The following is a 22,640-nucleotide window of genomic DNA, read 5'->3' as shown; positions in this document are numbered from 1 at the left end:
TTGTGTTGTGTGTGTTGTGAGGCGCTTTGTTACCTTGTTGTTGGGTTATAGAAATAGAACAAGTTTGTTATTATGATATTGTATTAGTGTGTCGTTCACATAGTGGACAGACTAATGTCTCTTAGTGGCAAGTTGGCATTCAAGTTGATCTGACAGTCTTTACTTCATATTTGTGCCGTGTTTTACATCAAACAGACATTCATATGATCTTGAGTGAGGTAGATGATGAGTTCTTAGTATTCAGACCGTGGTTCAGTACATTGGAATGACTTGGTTTTTGTGTCTGTGTTCTACTGGACTTTATTTATTTTTAGGCTGCTGCTGCTGCTCTGTTCTCCTCCACTAAGGCTAGTTGTAAGAGAGACCACAAAGTTAGGGGCTTGCGGGGTGGGCAGCATCTTTGCCTCATTCCCTACATTCTCAACCCCCCACCTTCCTCCAGCCACGACTGCTGCCAGGCAGAAGGGATGAATTCCTGCCACCAGAGGCCTCTGTTCAGACCGGGCCTCAACAAACGACAAACATCAGGAGTTCTCGGGGAAGTTAGCGGATGTCTACAGGTCACCTACGCCTCCCTCCCCCAGCCCCCACCCCCTTTTTTTCTACTGCAGCCTGTGTTTAATCATTTCACTCTGAGTCCTCATCTACAATTACATGGCAGGGAGCTGGTGGGGATGTAAAGAGCGGGAGATTCACTTGTCATATTCAACAACACCAATTAGTAAAAAACACTTTAGCGGTTTTCTTTACAGTGATACAGTGTGACACAATTCCTCTAGAATCTCTAGTTTTAATACCTAGAGAGAAGATTTCCATGCACACATGGGGCTTTGTATGAGCGGCTGTGGTTCCGACACTAATCGGAAGGTTGGCGGTTTGATCCTCCCCCAGACCACATGTCAAAGTGTCCTTGGGCAAGATAATGAAGACCAAGTGGCCCCTGATGGTTGTACTGTTGTGTGAGTGCGTATGAATGTTTGTGTGTGTAAATGGGTGAAAGGCAAGTAGTGGAACACTTTGAATGGTCGACTAGAAATCGCTGCGGTCGAGCAGTCCATTCACTATTTGCGTACAGTAGCCTCATGTTCTCAACGGACACAAATAAACATTTATTTTGTACAAGATGTTTTTTAATTTAAACACAAAATGCGAATTAACCGCGTGGAGAAAAAAAAAAAGGAATCCCCCTGTGGAGGAGCTGCAGGCGACCACCACTGTGGGTTTAACACTCATATGTCAGACACAATCATATGTGGGTGAGAAATTATTTGTGGAACAGGAGGTGAACTGGTTTTTGGTCGAAAAAATTGGTGAAGCCCAATAAAAGCAACAGACAAAACAAATTATAATCCGAGTGACTGCAGGTACATTGTAGTGAAATGAGCAAACTTGCTCACAAACTCTAAAAATAAACATTGCAGTGTAGTTAAAGCAGGAGAGCACTTACTTAAAGCACCCCTGGATTCACTGTTTGTTTTACACAGGAAGGTTCACGGCTGTCCCGTGTTGTCCTGGCAGCTTGTGTAGCTTGTGAGTTTTCCCCCTCTTCCTTTCACAATGCAGTTCTTTCAAATTCCTGAAATAGATGTGGATATTTACGGCATTATAGTATTTCTGCTACCACTATTATGAGGCAGGAAGTGAGCTGTTCCAGACACTACAGGTTAATTCATAACATCTGCGACGCTCTGTTAAAACAAGGCAGAGCTGAGTGCCATGGATAGAGTCCTTCCTGTTCCAAAGCAGCCACACATGCACACTGAGAACCAGCCCCATGCATTTGGATTAAATGGTTCCAAGACACTGAAGACTTCTGAGCTCATAACACACACTGAACGAAACAAAAGAATGTTTGTGTTTTTTTGTGCTTCAACTCTGTAAATGCAAAGTTCAATAACCAAGATGCAACGAAGGATTTGTGAAGTCTGAACAGACATTGCCATTTTTTCCCCTCAACTTTTCTTCCGCTTTTCCTTTGAGATACTTGGGAACAGATTTCACTTCAAACAGCAGAGACTCCCTAAATGGAGCCGATCCAATTTGTCTGCGCCTTTCTTTCTTTTCAGAGCACCCCCCCCTTCTCCCCAAAACCCTCCCAACAAAAGGCTGCTTGTCTGCTAGGAATTTTCCACATTCTTTGCAACGACAGACATTTTTCCCTTCGGCAAATTCCCCCTAATCACAGGATTTAGTTGGACCCTGATAGGTGCAATTCATAACTCCGGTGGGGCATTGGCTGGGGGTTGGGGGTGTTAGAGTCTGAGAATGGAGAGGGTTAGGGGTGTTGCACAGTGGACAACGTGGAAGAAGGGCAACTTCCATCGAGGAACATAGCAAAATCATTTCAGGAAGATAATGAGGCCAGTGCTACTGTGGTTAGCTGCAGAGGAAAGCGACTGGGTGGCCCAGTTCTTCTTCACAGTACTGGTGCTTAGGTGTAGTTTCCACCGCACTGAATGTTTGCTCTTTTCTCCTGGATTGTTTTTCCTCTGTGTGCTCTCTGGGGTTAAGCAGCGTGTGAGTCAACATAAATCCCCCAAATTAACACATAACCTTTACATAACCTTTTGATATCAATACTAGAAACTTCAGAGGAAGACCTGAGTGTATGAACAAGTTGGGTGTCTGATCGGTAGACACTCAGACAACCACAGGCTCTGACGAGACTCCCAACAGAAGATGTGTGTCCATTAGTGAAGTGACTACCGGAGTTTTGGCACATAATAATTGTTGCTGCTTTCTTGAGGCCAACGTCATGAGTGACCACTCACGTACCAAAAATCTCTCAAGGTCGAAGTTGTTGTTGGACTCTCTGACAACATCTAAAACCCTGTCCCCTTAAACAGATTCAATTCAGTTTTATTCGTATAGCGCCAAATCACTACCTCAACTTTACATTGTGAGGTCGAGACCTTACAAAATTGTCGAGAAATCCAAAGGTTCCAACAATGAGCAAACACTTGGCGACTGTGGCCTCTCTCTGGAGATGGGGGGGTGAGTTCAGTGTGTAAAAGTAGGCAGATGTTGAACTTCTCTCTCAGCCTCTACATTTTCACTACCTCCATCACAACACGACCAATGCCTTTGTCTGAAGGTGTGTGCTGTTTTCCCTGTTTGTATGAATGGGTCAAAGTACGTCAGCTACCGCCTCCTCCTCAATGCTGTTTCAATCAGGGGTAGAAGAAGACTTGATGGGCCAATGACCCTCTTTGAAGAATAAGAAAGAGAAAGAGAGAACTAGAGAAATAGAACGCATGCACATGTGAGGAGTGAAGGAGTGGGTGTATGTGTGCGAGAAGGAAGGAGACAACTTATGATCCGTATGATTGTGGTGCAAAAACTCCCATAGGTTTGGCTGGAGGCCAAGGTTCTTTCTGTGGGGAGGATACATTTGCTCAGTGAATGTCGTGGCCCTTTAGAATTTAGATATTATGTGTAAAAAAAGTTGAAGTTAGAGTCGGTCTTACGCGGTCATCAGAATTCAACACACATTTCATGTGTTTAGTTTGTGTCAGTAGTGAATGTCACTCTCTTAAAAGTAATCACTTTACTTTACTCATAACTCAGTATGATCCTCACTTTTATTAGTTACTCTTCACTTATTAATCCTTAAAAAGTAATCACATTGTTTTTCTTATTAGTCATTACAAAGAATTACATTTTTTTCTTTTATTTATTTATTTGATTGTTATAATCAGTAATCAGTTGCTCTTTATTTGTTAAACCTTTCAAATGTAATCACATTGTTAATTCTTCAGTAAGAAGAACTTTACTTGTTATATTACTTTAATCAATAATCAGTTGCTCTTTGTACATTACTCCTTTAATAATAGATCACAATACTTTATTACACAGTATAAAGACTTTTACTTGTTCCCTTTGACAACGTATAACCCACCAAACTAGATTATCGGTCTGAGGGGAGACAGCTCCTTTTATAATAATCAATACATTTAATTTTTGGTCCATGTAGTTGGCCTTACTAACAATTAGTTATAAATAGTGTAATTTAAATATAAATGTTTCTAATCCTTTCATAGGTTGATGCTATAAATGTATCAGTTATGTAATTATAATTGCCGTGATATTATTAACCAATTAAAAATGATTCTTTTGGCACAATGTAGCCGCCATTAAAAATTCAATCATCCTGGTTTTCGCAGACTGACAGTTCACTGCAGCAGAAGCTGAATTCCCAGATGTTTTTACAAACCTTGTGTTTACCCACCTAAGTGCTCTATAAGGCAAAGTTGTTACATTTTAACAATTTCAGTGTTAAAAGCATTCCATGGTTTTAACTGCCTCGTCCTCTACACGGCATTTCATCTGCAGCCAGGCGTTTCTTCCCCGCAGCCCTGTGTTTGTGGATGGGAGGTTGAACTTAGTGGGTCAAATGATCCGTTTGGCTTCAAAGGAGGTCCAAAGGTTGGCCGGCCCGCTAACGGTTAACCAGAGCAAACAGCAGCAGCGCCTATTTTATGGGCTAATTAATGCTCAGACTGCAAGGACAGCAGAGCAGGGACACTTACATATGTTTGCTGCACATAGTCTACACAGTCAGGTGCACGTGTGGATTGATCAAATACTTTGTCTTTGTTATACATGCAATAGAAGGTGTCGACACAGTAACATGAGCATTTGAAAAATAGAATACAATAGAATAAAATAAACAACATGCACATTGACATTGTAATGTTTAGTACTTTGGAGATGTGAGGTTTGCAAACATTGTCTACATCCTGAAGCGACTTAAAAGAGCAGATACTGCACAGATAAGCTGATAGCACAGACAACAAGAATGGACCATAAACCCTCTATGTAGTTATGAGTGTGCAAGGGAATAAAAGTTGAAGTTGAAGTGTGAAAATACACTTAAGATCATGTTTATGTGCTTTGAGTGTGAATTAAACATGAGCCATTACAAGGCCTGTGTAGACAGCAGGGTTGTTTAAAACAGGAATCTGTTCCGTCAGAAGAGCTTGACACTTGAGACTTGGCTGAAACGCCTCCTGTGCAGACTGTCGTCCACAGCACTTAGTTCATTTGTTTATTTGACTTTGTTGCCTTTTAGTTCTGGTCCGGTTTTCGACTGACTTTTTGCAAACAAACCACAAGGAGTAAACACAAAGTCACACTGACTGACAGGTTACTGGACAGCTTTGGTGGAATCAACCTACATCCTGGAGAACCATCATCCGAACCCAAATCAAATTCTAGTCCCTGACATCAGGTCCCTGAGACCCAAACAGTCTTGGTCTGTTTCCTTGGTCGGCACTACAAGTTTAAGGCTTAGTCACCAGCCTTGACGAAACTAAGTCTTTTAGTTTTTCGTTATTGGCTGCACAGTGGAGTAGTTTCTATCACAACATATAAACCATAGTTGTGACTGTACAACTAACGGGAAATCAGAATCATTTTATTATCTCAAATATAGTATTCGCTGCATTCAAAGTCATGATTTTAGCAAAATCTGAAATAAAATGATGCAGTCATGATAAACCAGATGTGAATGGAGAAAAAGGAAGGAGCCAAATCAGCAGCTGCAGCGGAGGAGAAGCTTCTGGTGACTCTGCAGCTGCTGGAAGGTTAAATGTTTACTTTCACTCACTGAAAAAGGCCGAGCAGTTGCACAACTGATTTGATGCACCACCAAATCACACACATCCACAATATTGTGTGATCAACATGCATGGTCCGGCTAAATGCTAAATGATAAATGCTCGTGGTTGGTTGTAATATGTTCATTCAGGAAGTTCTATCGTCATTAATGTCTGAACGACCTTTGTGTTGTTTTTGAAAACCCCACTTGTGACTGCAGAGCAGTCATTCACCTCAGGAACCTGAAACTTGAACTTTGAGGAGTGACGCGAGAGAGAGGCTGAATGGACTGGTTATATTTCACATTGAGAATGAACAAACAGATAAGTTGAACCTAGGAACTTGTGGTGCATGAAACTCAGAATGATGTAACTTGCTAATTGTTTTAATCATTGCATTTTCTAACAACATAAGCTTGTGTGTGTGCAGAAAAAGTGGCAGGTTATTTGATTTATGCAACTTAATATTGCTTCATAAACTTTGTTATTTATTGCTAGTAATTTGTGTGTAATTGTTCCAGGTGTCCTTCATTCTGGTTAAGTCTAGGCTCTACTAAGAAAGGTGATTGCATGCATAGACTGCCTGTCCATAGAATAATACAATATACTGTAGTCGAACAGCTTCAACAAGAACTCAAAATCTCGGTGGATAAAATGATCACTTTAGTGAAAATGCCACCATGTCAAATAATATGTTAACCATCTAACAAAATGACTGGTTTGCCAGCGTTGTGGAATACCGCCACACATTTGAGGAAGATGTTAAACAGTGGTTGGGTGAACAAGAGGAATTGCTCAACAACGACAATCAGTTCAAGCTTGTGCTGCTGCAGTGAATGACGATTTACATTCAGCAGATAAACCTCAAGCACCAACGCAGACTGCTTCCATAGTCATGACAGATGATGTGCAAGATGTTGAGAAATCAAACAAAATTTGTCAAACGTGGAAAACATGGCAACCTGATCACAAAACTCTTTCAGGGAGAAAGTCTGCTGCCTCTAGTACTTCAGCTCATTTTAAATCCGAGGCTGACCATTGATGGCGAGGCACAAATCAACGAAACGTGACCCGAAAAAGAAGATGTCCGAACTTCCCAAGGCTTAAATACGCAAGTGGGGAAGGGGAACATTCCAAGACAAAGGGGTCTTTGGGTATAACCTCATTTGAAACATGATTTTTTTGCCTGAGATTGATGCAAAGATGTAGCTGTGGGTAGGGATGGATGTTTCAGAGTTAACGAAACTATGGACCCTGTGAAATCACAAGCAAATGACCAGGAATTATTATTATTATTTTTATTATTATAAAGATCTCTTAATGCTCAGCTCCTAAAGGGCTTGGATCTGACCAGTTCATCGTTTGGTCTGATTAACTGGTAAGATCTGGAAAGTGGTGAAACTACTCCATTTCACCAGATGGGGCCACCAATGGAAGATGCTGATTGTTTTAGGATTTGAAGTGAGGAGCAGAGGACGTGAAGTGGTGAGGTACAGGGTCTTCTTTTGACCCGCCTGCCCATTCGAGCAGTCCACAGTGAAGTGGCACTTTCAGGAAACGTGGTAAAGTCCTGGGTCTTTGAATGTGCACTTGTACGAAGAGGGCCTTTACACAGTTCTTTGTGATGTGGAAGACATCAACGGCCGTCCAATTACAAAAGCATCCATGGATCCTATTGACCAAGTTGTTTGTTCATCCAGTACTTTTAAATCCATTACTTTTGAATTGTGGATTGTACTGGTCTATGGGAAGCTGTGATGACACCACTGCAGCATATGACTAGTTTGGGGAACCCATAAAGTAAGCCAGTCACCTGCAGCCACAGTGGAACGTGTTGTGGACAGCTACTGTGGTGACGGAGAGGGAGCAGGGTGAGGGGGCCCACCTCCCGTGATGGGTGGGGCTTTTGTGAATGGTGGTCTGTACAAGGTGCTCAGCGGAGCGGAGGCAATTTTCTCTCTTTAATCAGAGGAAGACTTCTGGAAGGAGGCTGCTGTGTGGTAGCAGAGCTGAGAGCCTGCAGCGCTGCATTCTTGGAGCCACGGAGGGATTGGCTTTCAGCTGGCTTCCACCGTAGTGCTCCCAATTTTGTTTTATATATTGAAGTGGTTGAAGCTGCCCACACTAGAACCAGCAACATCAAAGATCTGCCAGAAACTCTGAAAGACAACGCTTTTCCTTTTGTGTAGCAGACGAAGAGGGGTCCGGGCTGGTGGGATGGGAGGTTTACTAGCAGGAGTGGCTTCTGTACGTAAAGAGTAGGTTTCACTGTTATTTTGGAAAACTTGGTCCCAGATGCACCGCAACTGCAGCTGTAGATTTTATTACTTACAGACTGCAAACATTGATGACTCTTCACCCTTTGTCTTCGTGGTCATTCGGTTTGACTCTTCAAAGCACATCGTACACCTGTTGTTACTTTGGAAGTATTGACTTAAACACCTACGTACTTACTTTGTAGCCAGCACTGTCTGGGTCAGACTGCTGTCTCATTTTTGTTTTGTTATATTGCATAATGTGTCAAAAAGGGATTGCTCATTGGTGCTGGTACTTAGGTGACCACGATATTAATAATAAAGTGAAATTTCGGTTCATTGTTTATAGTTTATTTGAAATTGGGGAGATACAACATCAGATATTGAGGACAACCCAAAGGACTTCTTTTCAACGTGGGATTTAGTGTAAACCAACCTTATTCAGTGTAGGTAGAAGAGAGGGTCATCAATGGCCATTATCTTGTATTTGTATTGGTTCTTATCTAAAAATTTCGATCTGTACTATTTATTTCACAAATAGAATCTACGTACACTTTGTCTCAAATCTGAGACTTCATTCCCCAACTCGAGTACACTGTGTACACAGTATACTCTCTGGTGTAGTGTATTAATTCCGACAAGGTAATGACGTCCCGAATCCAACATTGCCATTATGCACTCAACAGAAACAATGATTAAAACGTGCCAGGCAGCATTGGCAACAAGTACGTCACTCTTGGCACGGACGACATGTTCTCATTCCTTTGCCTCCATTTACACAAACTTGGTGGTGACTCCCCTTCCACTATTTGGTCAGAAATGCAACTGTGGAGGGGGAGAAGGGTCCATTGTTGTGCTCTGCATATTGCCACACACTGTGAACACACTAATGCAATAGGGAAATATGCAAGGGATTCCCCCAACTGCTTAAGCATTGAAGCTCATATCCATCCATAAAAATAATAGAAACTGATATCAAGTTAGGACTGATTGAAATGAATGTTCTGTGTTTGATTGGGACATAACTTTGATTATTGATGATTGCTTTGATGTAAATTATATATGAATATGTGTGTGTATACAGGAGTACTTCGGAATAAATACTTCTAGGAATAAGTGCACAGGCATCAAATTTCCCAACAACAAATGAGGAGTGCTCACTGTGTTTTTTTCTTGGGGGGGTTTAAAAGCGATGCAGTGACTGACAGTGCTCAGAGGGTCCGAAGCGTCTTGTCCGTGTGCACGATTTTCCAAGTCTTTCCTTCACCGCTGCTTGCATTCCTAATGCAGGGCCCATCCGGTGTTGACATGGACTCCATTACTGTGTTTGAGCCTTCTGACATTCCAGCCAGAGCTGGCAAAGAAAACACCAGCTGTTTGAACTGATCTGGTGGGCGTGGGGGATTAGGGACATGGAACTCTCTTCTTAAGGCCAGCAGCTGGTTGGGCTTACAAGCACCAGGGACTCCAAATTTTCCCTATTACATTCTCGGAGCTGCTGGAGTGCTCAGCTGTTCAGCTCCGGTCCAGAGCTACTTCCTGTGCGTGCTGTCAAAGGCCAAAAGGGAAATAGGACCTCAGTCAAATACAAATCCAGGTTGTATCGACATGTTGTTCTACATCGATAGTGGATCTAAAAGATTTGAACGTAAAAGTATTGTGCAAATATTAGTTACATAACTTTTATAGGATTTATAAATTATATTTGTGCACAACTAAATTAAATGTACCTTTGTAGGTTTATTTGCACAAATTCACACTCGAGTACATGGTTAGTATTGTGAGTACAAATCCTCATTTGCGCATTTGTGGATCTTGTGCATTTGCCAGTTAGGGTTGGGTGGGGGAACTGGGTGAATCACCACTGTGCCAGTGAAGGAGGAGGGCTCTAGTAGGTGCCGGCCAAATCAAATGGTAAAATGACTTTCTAGGAGTTTCTATTTAGAGCTTTTCCGACCATTCTCACTTTGCGTTCTCATATACAGGCCCTGTATCCAACTCAATACCAATGGGAGTCTATCACAAATTTGCAGTATTTATTTTGAATGTGATATTGTAATCTTTCAGTGACCGTCACGAGATCAGGCAGCATGTGACTTTATCAGTGTAACCTTATCAATTTGTCATAGCTAAATATTGAGCGTGACTTTGAAGCTTGATCGCTTAAAGTCTATGACCTACAGGAAAAGTAGTGTTTACTAAACTAAAGTTCAACATACACTACATGCCCAAATTGTCTACTCATGATACGTGAACATGACTAACATGTTGTACCATGGACCTCACTGAAAGTACACAAAGTACACGGACACGACAATGCTTTGCAGAGATGCTTTACTTTTGGCAAAATTGTGTTATAATACCGTAATCAAACACCTTTGCAAACACTTCTGCTGATGCTGCAGGTCAGTAGGTCACATGATGTCACTATATAAGCTTATTCCATCTGAACCGGGCGAATATTCCATTGTTCACATATCATTACAACACATCTCATTTATTAATCACCACGGAAAACATGAAGCATCAGTATGCACAAGGCCTTGTAGTATTATTGTATTTTATTATTATTATACAATTAATTATACATTGTTTTGTTTTTTTGCAGACCTATAAACACTGTGCATTCTACATTGTGTGTATGATGCTATTTTGGTGCTGGCCAGGCCTAAATTCTCAGGAAGTTCTTTTTGAGCGACTGTCTGACGTTTTCTATTAAATAAAAGAGAAATGCTGAAACTTATTCTTGCCCTTGATGACAGAAAGTGGAGAAACATCACTAACCTTGAACCATCTGCTCTCTTACAGCCACAGCAAGTCGTCCAGAAAAAGCCTGCTCAGGTAAGACACCCTGTGGGTTGTGCATGGACAACTACACACAAATGCAACACACACACACATACAGGATGAATTACATGTTGCTCTGTGTTATTCTTTATTTCGATATTTTTGATGTTTTTACTTTAAATGTATGGTGTTTGCTAGGCCATATACTGATAAAGATGTCTTAGCTTTTTGCTGTGGATGTGTTTTGTGTTACGCTGGGAACCTAGGAAAAACCTCCTCCAAAATCTCACACAGGCACACAGGCACACAGGCACACACACACACACACACACACACACAAGAATCTTGTCATGTTTCACCACTATTGGCAGAATGACCCTAGCATTGCCTGTCAGTGCGTTCTCGGTCCATAACAAAGGACATTTGTCACATTTGGACATTTGATTTATGATCTACAGAGTTATGGTTAAGGTTTGGTTAGGTTTAGATGTGAAACCAACTTGATTTATATTAAGGAAAGTATGAAGTTGGCAAACTGACAGTGGGAAACAGTAAAAAAAATACCCAGCAGGCTCCTGTGTCAAAGTAAAGTTCCACGCTTTGTTGACCACCGTGCTAAGCTCTTCCCTTTAAAAGAGGTTTTACAGCTTTGCTCCTGACACACGAGTCACAACTGACTCGACCACCACAGGTCCTGATTTTACCGCTTCTTTTTTCCCTTTATAAGTGGGTCTCACATTTCGGTCTCTATTGTGTTTTTCGTTCTGGCTTTGTTGTAGGTTTAGACGATGGAATGATGCTTCTCGGGAACATCCGTGTGCATGGCTGCTGAAGCGGCACCACACTAGTGCTGTCACTGGTACTCACGAAAACTTCAGGCCCGATGAGAACTGTGGCAAAAGTCACGTCTTGTAAATACAGGAGGGGTGAAACGTGACGTGAGTTATCTCTGGTGCTCTCGGTGAGAAATTCCGAGGCCGGCTGGAGTTCTTCCACGTCTGCGCGTTCACATGGAGCAGATAATTAGATGTCGTTTTGTGTCACTGGTGCGAGCGCCCACATCAGAGGGCCCGTGAAAGCAGATTGGTAATAAGTGAGTGAAACATGACACAGGGCCCTCCACCCCCCCCCACCACCACCCAGCATTCTCTCACACTCCAGGAATCCACCAGCGAAAGGAGGGGGGCTGGCGGGCCACCTCTTGGTGTGAATGCATAACTCGCCTCTGATTTGTGGCTGTGTGGGAACAGTGCTGAGGTAGTTGGGAGGTGCTGTGAGGCCCTGGGAGCTGCAAGCCATAAAAATGTCATTTAGCTCTCTCCGGCTTTGATAGGCTGCTTTATATCGGCCCCAGCAGCAGCAGCAGCACCACCACCACCACCCCGCACTAAACCTCAAACCACTCTCATTCCAGTGCACAGTGGGGTTAATGCATGACCCCCGCCGGAAACTACAACCTTGCACATGCACACAGCCCAGTCTCCTAATGAAGTTACAACTACTGCTGTAGCTATCAGAGCACTTGTTCTTTTCTGCTTAAAAATACTGTGCTAATGAACAAAGTGATTGGCAGAAGTGGGCGTTAAGAACCTGGAGTGTTCACCACATGTTGTTTAAAAGGTCACAATCAGCACTGACATGCACCACAACAGTGTCTTTTATAGTTTAGTATATGTGTACTTGAGAGATGGTGCCACAGTTAAAAAAAATGACCTAAAAACTATGCATACTTCCTTAATGTCGATGGTCAGAAACAGTCACGAAGCCCCTGATATGAACCTAATGTTGTCAGTCTAATCCACAGTCATTTCTTCAGTGCACACAAAGGAACTTATAAAATCACAATTGTCAGCAAAAAATTGATATAGACAAAATGAAGAGAACAGCATAAAGCCCTCCCCTTTTGTTTCCACCCTCATTTCTGCTCCGCTCATCCCAGAGTGGCACAGTGGTCACTCTTTGGCTGGCAGAGCCTTCAGGACCCACTCAGTAGAGATGCTCCCCAGTGCTCATAAGAGGAAAGAGGTGTGCTTCTCCAGCATTGGAGGAGATAATAATAGTGTCTTTATTCAACAGAACCATGTCCATTTAAATCTTCTGGTGTTTTTCAGCGTAAAGCCATTCACAGAGCATGTAAAACAACAGTGAGCGCCCTCTCTCTTTATAAAGTAAAGGTTTGATCCCAAAGATCAATGCCAGGAACTGATCACAGATCTATTTGTGTGCAAATTCATTTATTTAGATCAGCACTAAATTGCTCACACTCAGTAGAAAGTAAATATCAGTAAATATCAGCCTCCTGAACATTTTAAAATCAAGGTCCATTAATTATTCTTGGAGAAATCAGTGAAAAGTAATCAGTAATAAGTCTGCACCAAACATTAATTGTTTCTTCCTTGACCCACACCCCATCCTTCCATTTGGTGGAATTTGACTATTAAAACATGAGGTTTGATGTGCGGTAGTTGTTCTGTTTGTATAGGGACTGACAGGACTTTGAATTACTTTATTTAAACTGTGATCTATGCAAAGCTCTAGTGGAGTCCCAGAATAAAAGAATAGAGCAGGAAATTAGCATAAAAGTTCCCCTCCATGGAGGATGAAAAGCAACTTTTTGCTGCCTCCCTGTTAGAAACCTTACTTAATATTCAACAACTCTTGTAGAATACAATGGGGTTCAAAAAGCCACATTTCCATACATTTCTGCTAATGCACCAAGATAAGAAGTCAATGCCCTAACACGGCTGTACTGTCAGAACACCTAACCCGAGTCTTCAAGGAGTCAGCGCTCAGCACTCACTCAAACCGTTCAACACTTCAAGATGATGGTGCTGTAAGACAGCTAAATGGCATGTGACAGCTGTGGGGAATACTATAGCTGTGTCTCAATTCAGGATTTGCATTCTTTGGAGGCTGCATTTGAAGACAGACAGTGGGACACTGCAACAAGGCTTCCCCAATTTCAAAAGCTCCGACAAATGTGGAGGACAATTGCTTCCTTTGATCCCGGAGAAACAAAGTCTATACAATGGACGGATCCTTCTTCGACCACCCTATCCCACGATTCATTGCGCCTGGTTTCAAAGATGCTTCAACCGAACAGCCAACCTCTTCCATTCTTTATGTAAAAAAACAAGGGGCATCAAAACGTTCTAGTCGTGTCCATACAGCTCTGTTGCTAGGCGACATTACTTAGATTGGGACATGCTGTTGACGGCGATCATGGAAATCCTCCATAGATCAGACTGCCTCACTTCATTTCAGCCTTTGCGGTCTAAGCAGCACACAAAGACCACTTCCTTCGCGGACCACGTAGACCACGGCCCCTGAATTAGGACACAGCTTATATCAGTCATCAGGAAAGGGGTCAAAGTCATCGACCAGAAATCAGTGAATTGCTAGAGAATGACGAAGGAGGCCATTTGTATTCAATGCTTAAGTAAAGGTTGCAGCCCTGAGTGGGTACAGAGGGAATGGAAATATGCAAATAGAGGCAAAGTGATGCCAATTGGCTCCAGGCGACAGGAGTCGAGTCTATGTGAGTCTACTTAATGAGATCAGAGAGAAAGGAGAGTCAACAGAGAGATACAGGAGTCAAAAACCTTGTTTGGAGGAGGTCGGGGCTGGATTGGTCAAGAACGTGTGAATGTGTGATCTACCAAGAGTCCAAGTTGTTTATGACAGGCTGTTCCTGTTCTTAGTCGTCGTCGTATTAAGTGTGTGCACCTCTTGCCTTTTCCCCCTTCTCACCCTCAAGTGTCACCTGCAACAAGTATCAACACTTTTGTCTATGACCTTGTGCAAACTCTGAACCTAAACCCAAACTTTGACCGTGAAGTGGCAGAAAAGGCTGATATGGATTCTTTTGGTCTTCCTTTTTGCACTGACAAACATCCCGGCTTTAAAGAGGAGCTCCAGAGACGATTGAGTCGGAAACATCTCGATGATGCTCTGACGGATCATTCTGGTAGTAGACACCCTCGCTATAGGTTGAATAAATTGGTGTTTTATCCACGGGCATCTCCCACCCCCAACCACCTCCACCTTTCCCCCCCCCCTGCTCTCATTTGCCCTCGTCACACATGGTAGCATTTAGCGGAGCACTCAAGGCTGCAGTGTGTGAGCACTAATGAATGGAGTTGGAGCTGCAGGATGCAGACAGGCTTCGGCAGCGGGCGTCTGCTGAATGGGTGCACCGCCACGGTCTGGGAAAGGAAGTGGGTTATAAATTGTATCAGTTAGCCTCCCCATCATAAAATGAAGCCATGTGGAAAATGAAATCCATTTCGTCAGTGGAGGGAGGAGGAACATCCCTGCTTGTTGTCACAGTGGTCACCGTGCACTTAGGAAAAAAAAAAAAAAAAGATCGAGCAACATTGTCTCTGGGGAAATGTAGGGATCCATCATTAACACTTGTTGCAGTGAGTTTATTCACATTCACTGTTTTTTTTAAGACACATTTTAAATCTTTTGCATGAAGAAATGTAAAACAACAAACACTGCAGAAGTCACTAAGTTTTTATACTTGAGTGAATTACAAAAGCAAACAAAATGAGTGCTTGAGGATTTGCTATGTTCCTTCACATACACATCACACTGACTTTTCATCATGGCTGGGTAATTAACCAAACATAACTACCATAATGTCAACAATTCTTATAATTTGATTTTATTGGATAATGGATTTGTTGGATAACATTTAAAGTTAAAGGAAATCCGTTCTTTAGAATATAAATTAGGATGATTGGGCCTCATTCACCAATAACTTCTTTAGAATTTTCTTAAATTTGTTCTTCAGAAGTTTTCTAAAAAAATTACTTCAGATTCATGACACGTTCTTCAACTGCAGTATTGATTGCATCTGTGTTTTTATATTGATGAATGCATTTTCAGCATCAACTGACTGAAATGCAACTTTGCATTATGGACCGTGAGTGGCCGCCCCGTCAGTCTGGTGGTTCTCCATCAGGGACGGCTCTGTCTTGTCATGCACACGACCGTTTCCTGTCAGAGGTTAACCATTGACTCTGTGACCATGGAGCAATTAGCTGCTCGATTAACCCTGTGAACAAGTCACTGAGCAGATGCGGTTATGGCCGTGCCTCATCTTTAGGTGAGAGTGTGAGCAACTTAAAAAAAAAAAAGAGTTTAAAATGACATAGATCATTTTGTGTTCATTCACAGAGAGAAGAAGAAGAAGAAGAAGAAGAGGAAGAAGAAGAAGAGGAGGCTGAAGAGAACGACTAAGCTTCCACAACGTCAAACCTCTACCTCAATCAGCTGTCAGGTCTTTCAAAGGAGAAAGACTGCCTTGACCACTTACTTTTGCCTTTTCCCAACATTATTCTACTTCAATTAGAGAATTTCCAATGTTAATCTTTCAGTTTTCAGCCTTTTGCGTGCGTCCACACTGATCGGTCACTGAACAGGCGGAAATGCTCAGTATTTGTCTGCGTCTTTAAATCCCTTTGATGCGTTTCTTTCACACAGGTCATTCAGAACGCAGCAGCATCAGAAGCTCGTCTCCAGACATTCCGCCTGTCGAAACAGTCAGGCAGAGACACACACATCATCAGCAGATACAACAAACCTACACTCCTCAGTCAGAATCATCAAAAAACAAACAGAAACCTCCATGATGAGTAAGTGTGGCCCTCACCCAAACAGTTGGGGTTTGCGGTCCCTCAGACACATCATCATCATCTTCAAATGACAATGAGCATTAGCAGACCCCATCACATCCCCCATCGGCGTTGACTGGTTCTCCAGACGTCAGTAGAAAAGAAACTGGGGCAGTCTGGTTTTGTCATACATGGGATGAAAGAACAAATGTCTGCTGTTCCAATATTTCAGGGTTGGCTCTAAAACAAAGGAGCGACCTCGACCTTCCCTCTCAACATCCAAACCAAACTGGTGTTAAGCCACCAAGGACAGGGAGACACAGAGATGGGTCCTCAGGGCAGTGGTTTATCCCTCCTGTTGGGTTAAGGCCATTTCGACAAAGAAGTTTGCTCAAGTTGTTAGCATTAACTCAGATTTAGCTTGACATCCCCATAGGATCCCCAAATATCATCTTTATATCTCACAAATACACCATCTTCCTGTATGTTCCCTGCAGCACCCACTACAAAGGTTCATCATGGGATGAAATGCTCTGGTCTCTTGACAAACCCAACCATGCCCGCAATCAGTTATTATTAGACTAGTTGTTTCAATTTGTTACTGAAATTAAACCAGTTTTTGTATTCCCGGACTAATTTAAGAAAAAAGGACAAATTCTTAATCCTGTCCAGGTGAATTCTACTCATGTATTTGCTCGAAAATACAAACGCTGTGTCCACGCTGGAAAGTTTAAGCTCTTAAACATCAATATAGCAGCGAATAACTGCAGTCTTTTCTATGTAAAGATATAGTGGAGTAATGGCGTCCTGGGTGGAGTTCGCAGTCCCACTCCCTCTGTGTTAGCATACCTGAAGCCCAATGCTTCTGTGTCGTAGCTACGTGGGTAACCTACGTAACCATTTGTTTGCTCCAGTGTGACATCTAGCGGCAGTGATGGTCGAACATAGATAACCTGTATTCAGCATCAGACCGTGTTAGATCACAGGTTAGTATTGCATCAGGCATTTCAGTCAACTAAAACTCTCAATACCTCTAATCAGTGCAGCTTTAAATGATAGTTGTGACAAAATACAACCCTTGAGGCTAACAAATGGTTGTTACTCCTTTTATCTTGCACAAAGCAAAATATGATTCATTCCACTGACAGTTTCTCGCCAAGGTGCAACCACACCTGGCTTTGTATGGGAATAGGAGAAGGCACGATTGGTTTATGGCATGTTACGTCCAATACACGCCCATGGTTAACTAAGAGACTGATCACAGCCCTTTTGAAACATGCACCTGTCGGATTTGGACACACCCTAAAAGCATATGTCCCTCTCACTTCAGACCACGTGTTTAAATCGATAAACTAGAGCCCATTATGTCTCCCAAACTGTTTATTTGAAAAGTAAACATTGCATTTTATAGGAGGTAACCAAGATTGCAAACTATTGAGATCATCAAGAGGAAAGAGTCAGTTTTCAGTTGAGCCTGGTAGACCAGTACATCCAAGCACTACAAGAGCCCTGCTTTGTTTTCCCTGTTCTTGGTGGACTCAACACGCCTCTTTTATTTGTCTAGAAAATAACAGAATGACTCTTCACATCCTGTCAACACCCTTAACCCAGCTCAGACTACTGTTTTTTTTTTCCAGATTTACATTAACACACTTATGTACATAGCATCACTCAGTTTGTTGTTTGCACAACATAGCTTTAAAATCTTGATTCCATCATTGATGTCACACTGCAAAGAAAATCCACAGGCTTGGAGAAAAATAAAAAACCTCAAGAAAAACCACAAGAACAAACCACACATTACCTCTCGACACACTTGATACCTGGATTCAGCGGCAGTGTGACACTGAACGTCTCATCTCGCACTGTAACCCCAGGGAGCCTCAGGTTTGCGGAAACCTGATGGCGTGCCAGCGCTCTCTGGTCACTGATATGCAATATCTTCTCATGACTTCAAACTACCTCTGACTCAGCACAACCAGCTCATGAACGCTGTTGCTCAGTACAAACAAAAAACCGACGCCGGCGGGCGGCAGAGGGCGTTTCCGATATTTGATAACGTGTTGTGACATTATACTGTACATTGAAGCGAGGTCATGCCAGTGGTGCTTGTAACGCGAGGGGAAACGGCAATTTGTCTTCAACTGTTTTTGTTTGACTCAGTCAGGTAAACACTACATAATCCACAAAGAGGCAAACGTCAAATACATCAGAGTCATGTGGGTCAACGTTAAAGGAACATTCTGTTTTTTTATTCGGCTTGACAAGTGTTTTCACATGAAGTGAGCAGAAAGTCTGAAGATTCTGATAATATCACGTAACAATAATTTGATCAAAATTCTGGCGTGATGGTCAAAACTGTGACGATAGTTTACGTTGTCCTTTAATTGTTGACAGACTCTAAAGCCTGCTGTCCATCATGTTCAAAGTTTCCATATGACCATATTTTTTAAGATCATGCTTCAAATTTTAGTCACAGTTTTTATTGTAGTTTTAGCTTCAGCTTTGGTTTAATACAAAAATTCTGAATATGAAATCTATTGTTGAATTTATGATAAATGTAATGTTTACCTATGAGTTCAATTAACCTTCACAGGTGACTTGGAGACGCAGTCTTTAGAGTTTGTCTCATCCACACTCGTACCTGACGTTTCCTTCTGCCTACAGATTCAGTAGTCAGTTTCTTTTTTTTTTTTTTTAAATACTGAAAACACGAACGCAGCTAACCGATCTATAAGTACTGTTTTATTTTTCTCTCTCACCTCAATGTTAATTTGTGTCTAAACATTTTAATGAAACAAAACTTTGCAAACTGGGACCTCTGTTCGACAAAGTGTTAACTTGAATTTATTTTGTACTGATTTACACAGTGGTTTAATATGGATCAAGTGTTTGTATGACACTTCATGATATAGTTTCAGATGTCTTTGTTTTTTTGGGGGTTTGAATAGTTGTCTCTCCTGAGTTATGTGTACTACCTATATGTGTACAGTACCTCAAATAGACCGATAAAAATGGACTCATCAGTTGACAAATACCTACCTCCAGTCTTGAAAAGGAACGATAATGCCGGTTTACTTTCAGTGTGAGTTACCTTGACGTGTGATATGATCTATATCAGGACTACAGAAGCTCCTTACTTAACAAGTTGTGTATCGTATCTTTCAAGTTTCCAATCTCAGTACATTTGGATTCTCACCCTCAAAGTGACCTTCAGGTTTATAACATACGTTTGGATTCTGTATATTTCATTCATGAATATGTTTTTCTTGTTTTTAATTAGTAGATATCAATATACTTGATTAGCTGTTTTGTGTACTTCACACAAATGTGATTTTCTTGTCTTGTTATGTGGTTAAACCAGATGTATACGGAATTGCTTTTCACTTAGTGATAGATTATATTTTCACCTGTCATCATGGCAACCTTTTTGAAACGTTAACATGGTATTTTGAATGTGGCCAGAGGTAGAACCTCAGAGGAGCTGCGGCCTGTGGGGAACTCTCTCCAAACCAACCACCTGCACAGTGTTGTGGACTGTAAAGGAGCCTTCAGTCAAATTTCACTTCACTTTGAGCCCTGTTTGTGCTTATTCATCACAAACAGTCAACATAGCAACATTACTGACACTCTGTAAGTACAGTGTGTGTCTGTGATAGTGTGACAGTACAGCGTCTGGCCTGATTCCGCTCCTTTCATGTTTTTCCTTGAATAATTGTCATGGCCATGGTCAGAGGCTGAGGCCCGGGGCCACACCGCTTACCTCACTCATGTGTGTTGGCCGCGGGACCTCTTCATTTTCTTTTTACCTCCCATGTAAACAAGTTAGAGCGGCCACACAGCCGGCATGTAACAGGCATGGTGTCCCCCCTATTTTTCATTAGTAAAGGGCCGAACAAAAAGTAGACAGTGAGTAGCTGCCTCTTAAGATCCGAGATATAAATTACATTTATAATAAAATTATAATAAATGTATTATTGATGGCCATTATCCAAGAAGTACAAAGATAGAGCTGGCAGTGCACACAAGTGGCAGCAGTTCAGTGAGTGTTAGGACTCAGTATCTGAGTAGGACTTACAGTCTAAATAAGGCTTGAAAAAACTGAACTTGTGTAAATTAGGAGGGACTTCAAATGCATCAATAATGACAAAACCAAGAAAGATTTGTGTTGCCTTCAATAACTAACTTACAGAATCCAAACACTGTGCCGGTGACGCTGTTTCTAACTACGCAAACAGTCTAAATAGAGAGAATCCCAAGCTGCTAAATGTTAAATGAGCTAAACTGTGTGCTCCTGTTGAGGCAGGCTTATCAGTGGCTTTTAACAAATGGCTTTGAAACAGACAGGCTTCATCATTTTAACATTTCATCATTAAATAGCACATGGTATCATTATGTGATCTGTAGGTATCTGGGTGAGTACAAATCATTTTCAAGCTTTTTAAAAGGGAAACAACAGAAAGTGATACAAATTCTTGGATCCACTCGTGCAGAAATGTATCGGGTTCTTTCTTGGTCTATGTCTCATCCAAGTTTTGCGGAAATCCATTTCGAGGATTTTGCAAAAATCCTACTGACAAACAAAGGTGAGCAACTTAAGGCTGTTTCTGGCCCTTTGAGAGCAACTGGTTCAGCCTTGAATGTAGGTGGTCGGCCCACGAGCTGTGTTAACTGCCACCTGCCACCAACAGTTACAATATGTGTGAGCGGCGCAAACCGGGGCTGTGGTACCACCGTTTTGTACTCTTGTTCCTCAGAGTCTTACATCACTAAGTTACGTCATGGTCAGGAAGCGGCCAGAGAATTCAGCTGAACTGAATTTTCATATTGAGCATTTAAGAAAAAAAAAAAAAGGGTTTTGCTCGAAAAATGACCTAATCTGACATCCTATGCCGTCAAGGATTTGTGCGATAATGTGTGCAGCTCAAAAATGTCAACTTGGGGTGTAGTTTATCTTCTGCGCTCACAATGCAGTGTATCCAGATACAGATCACATGGTAATACCAGATGTAAATGGCATCTACGGAGCTCAACCAGCTCCAGGTTTTGAGCTCTTCATTTCCCTCAGAGATGTGGACTTGATTTCAGTGGAGTATAAAACACCAGCTCATGTTCTCTGGCAGAATGACTGTAGAAGCCTCTGTTGTTGAGCTCTCAGCTCCGGGAGTCTTAATGAAGTCGATCTTTTTCTCTTCATGATATCATGTTCTAGTACAATCAAATACACATTACTACCTCCAGAAAGGCCTGCTTTTACCTCGTTTTCAACCTTAAATACTGTTTAAAAATTCAGGTGTCTGAGAGCGTATTGAGAACATCTTAAAGTTTTATATCTATATATATATACATATATATATATAGTTTATTTTTGTGGGGGATGCATTTTGTAAGACTGCTTTTCTCTGCCTCTCAGTCACCGTTAGGTAAGACTGGACATTTACACTTTGAAAAGGAATTTTCTTACTTTATACAATGTTATGTAGTTAGCCTGTGAAGTGGGCGGAGAGATGTCCCAGCTCTCCGTCTGCCTCGCTCCTTGTGTATCGTTTCAAACGTCTTCTTCAGTGTCTAACTTTTATCGCTTCCTCTATCCACCTAATATTACTGTCTTGACTTCACTACAGATTTTGCTTGCTTCCTAAACAAAGTCTTTATAGATATTCACTGTGTTTTATTCAGCACAATAAAATGTATGGCATCCATAACATTGATGTGTGAGTATTTTTGATTTCTATTCTTTTTTTTTAACCATGCAGATGAATCTTGAACTTTGTTGTTGTGTTATTAGCTTAGCTACAGTCTAAGGTTTTGGGCTTTAGACCACACCATGAAGATTTAATGCAAAACGAATGAAATTTGTCATACTATTCTCGATTGCTGTTACCAGTAGGTGGTGCTATAACTATGACTAAATACAGACACATAGACCTGTTCAGGTTGGGGCTCTGATCAAGCGTGGGCTGATTCGACTGACAGTGGAGAAATAAAGACCTTTGCCGCATTGTACAGAGACACTGTTTGAGGAAAACGTATTTTTTCACAATGAAATATCATCAAAGTCATATAGCTTTTCTGAGCGCATTTCAGACATATTGTAAACCAGCTAGGAGCAATGCGTCAAAGTATAAATCATTTTTAGTAAACTTAACACGCAGACAAGCAGGTTCATTGCCACATGCTTCAAATGTTATGTTTCACATATACGATGATTGGGCAAGTGAGGTGGTGTTATCAAATATGTTGTCAGTGTCCTTCACTGTAGTAATGTGCATATTCAACATGATATTTCTCTATTATGAGTCTAAAAGCTACATCTCTCATGTGCTGCCACTATACCCAGCTGGGAGAACTACACTCTAGGTAGAGGTATGGTGATGGAG

At 41.7% G+C, this 22,640-nt stretch overlaps 1 protein-coding gene across 2 annotated transcripts in view; it reads left to right on the top strand.

The window, feature by feature from the left end:
- Window positions 1-18,639, top strand: part of hmga2 (high mobility group AT-hook 2) — a 35,264-nt gene extending 16,625 nt beyond the window's left edge. The window contains exons 4-5 of one of the 2 annotated variants that reach the window (XM_034578738.1): window positions 10,661-10,693; window positions 15,824-18,639. In XM_034578738.1, coding sequence (XP_034434629.1) covers window positions 10,661-10,693; window positions 15,824-15,886 — 96 coding nt within the window. In that variant the 3' untranslated portion in view covers window positions 15,887-18,639. Of the gene's footprint in view, window positions 1-10,660; window positions 10,958-15,823 lie in introns of those variants that run through there. The other variant, XM_034578737.1, reaches the window with a different exon arrangement.
- Window positions 18,640-22,640: the final 4,001 nt, after the last annotated feature.

Source organism: Hippoglossus hippoglossus, chromosome 23, assembly GCF_009819705.1.
Source record: "Hippoglossus hippoglossus isolate fHipHip1 chromosome 23, fHipHip1.pri, whole genome shotgun sequence".
Lineage (NCBI taxonomy): Eukaryota > Metazoa > Chordata > Actinopteri > Pleuronectiformes > Pleuronectidae > Hippoglossus > Hippoglossus hippoglossus.
Note: the sequence above shows the minus strand (reverse complement) of the source record. Positions and strands in the feature narration are given on the sequence as shown.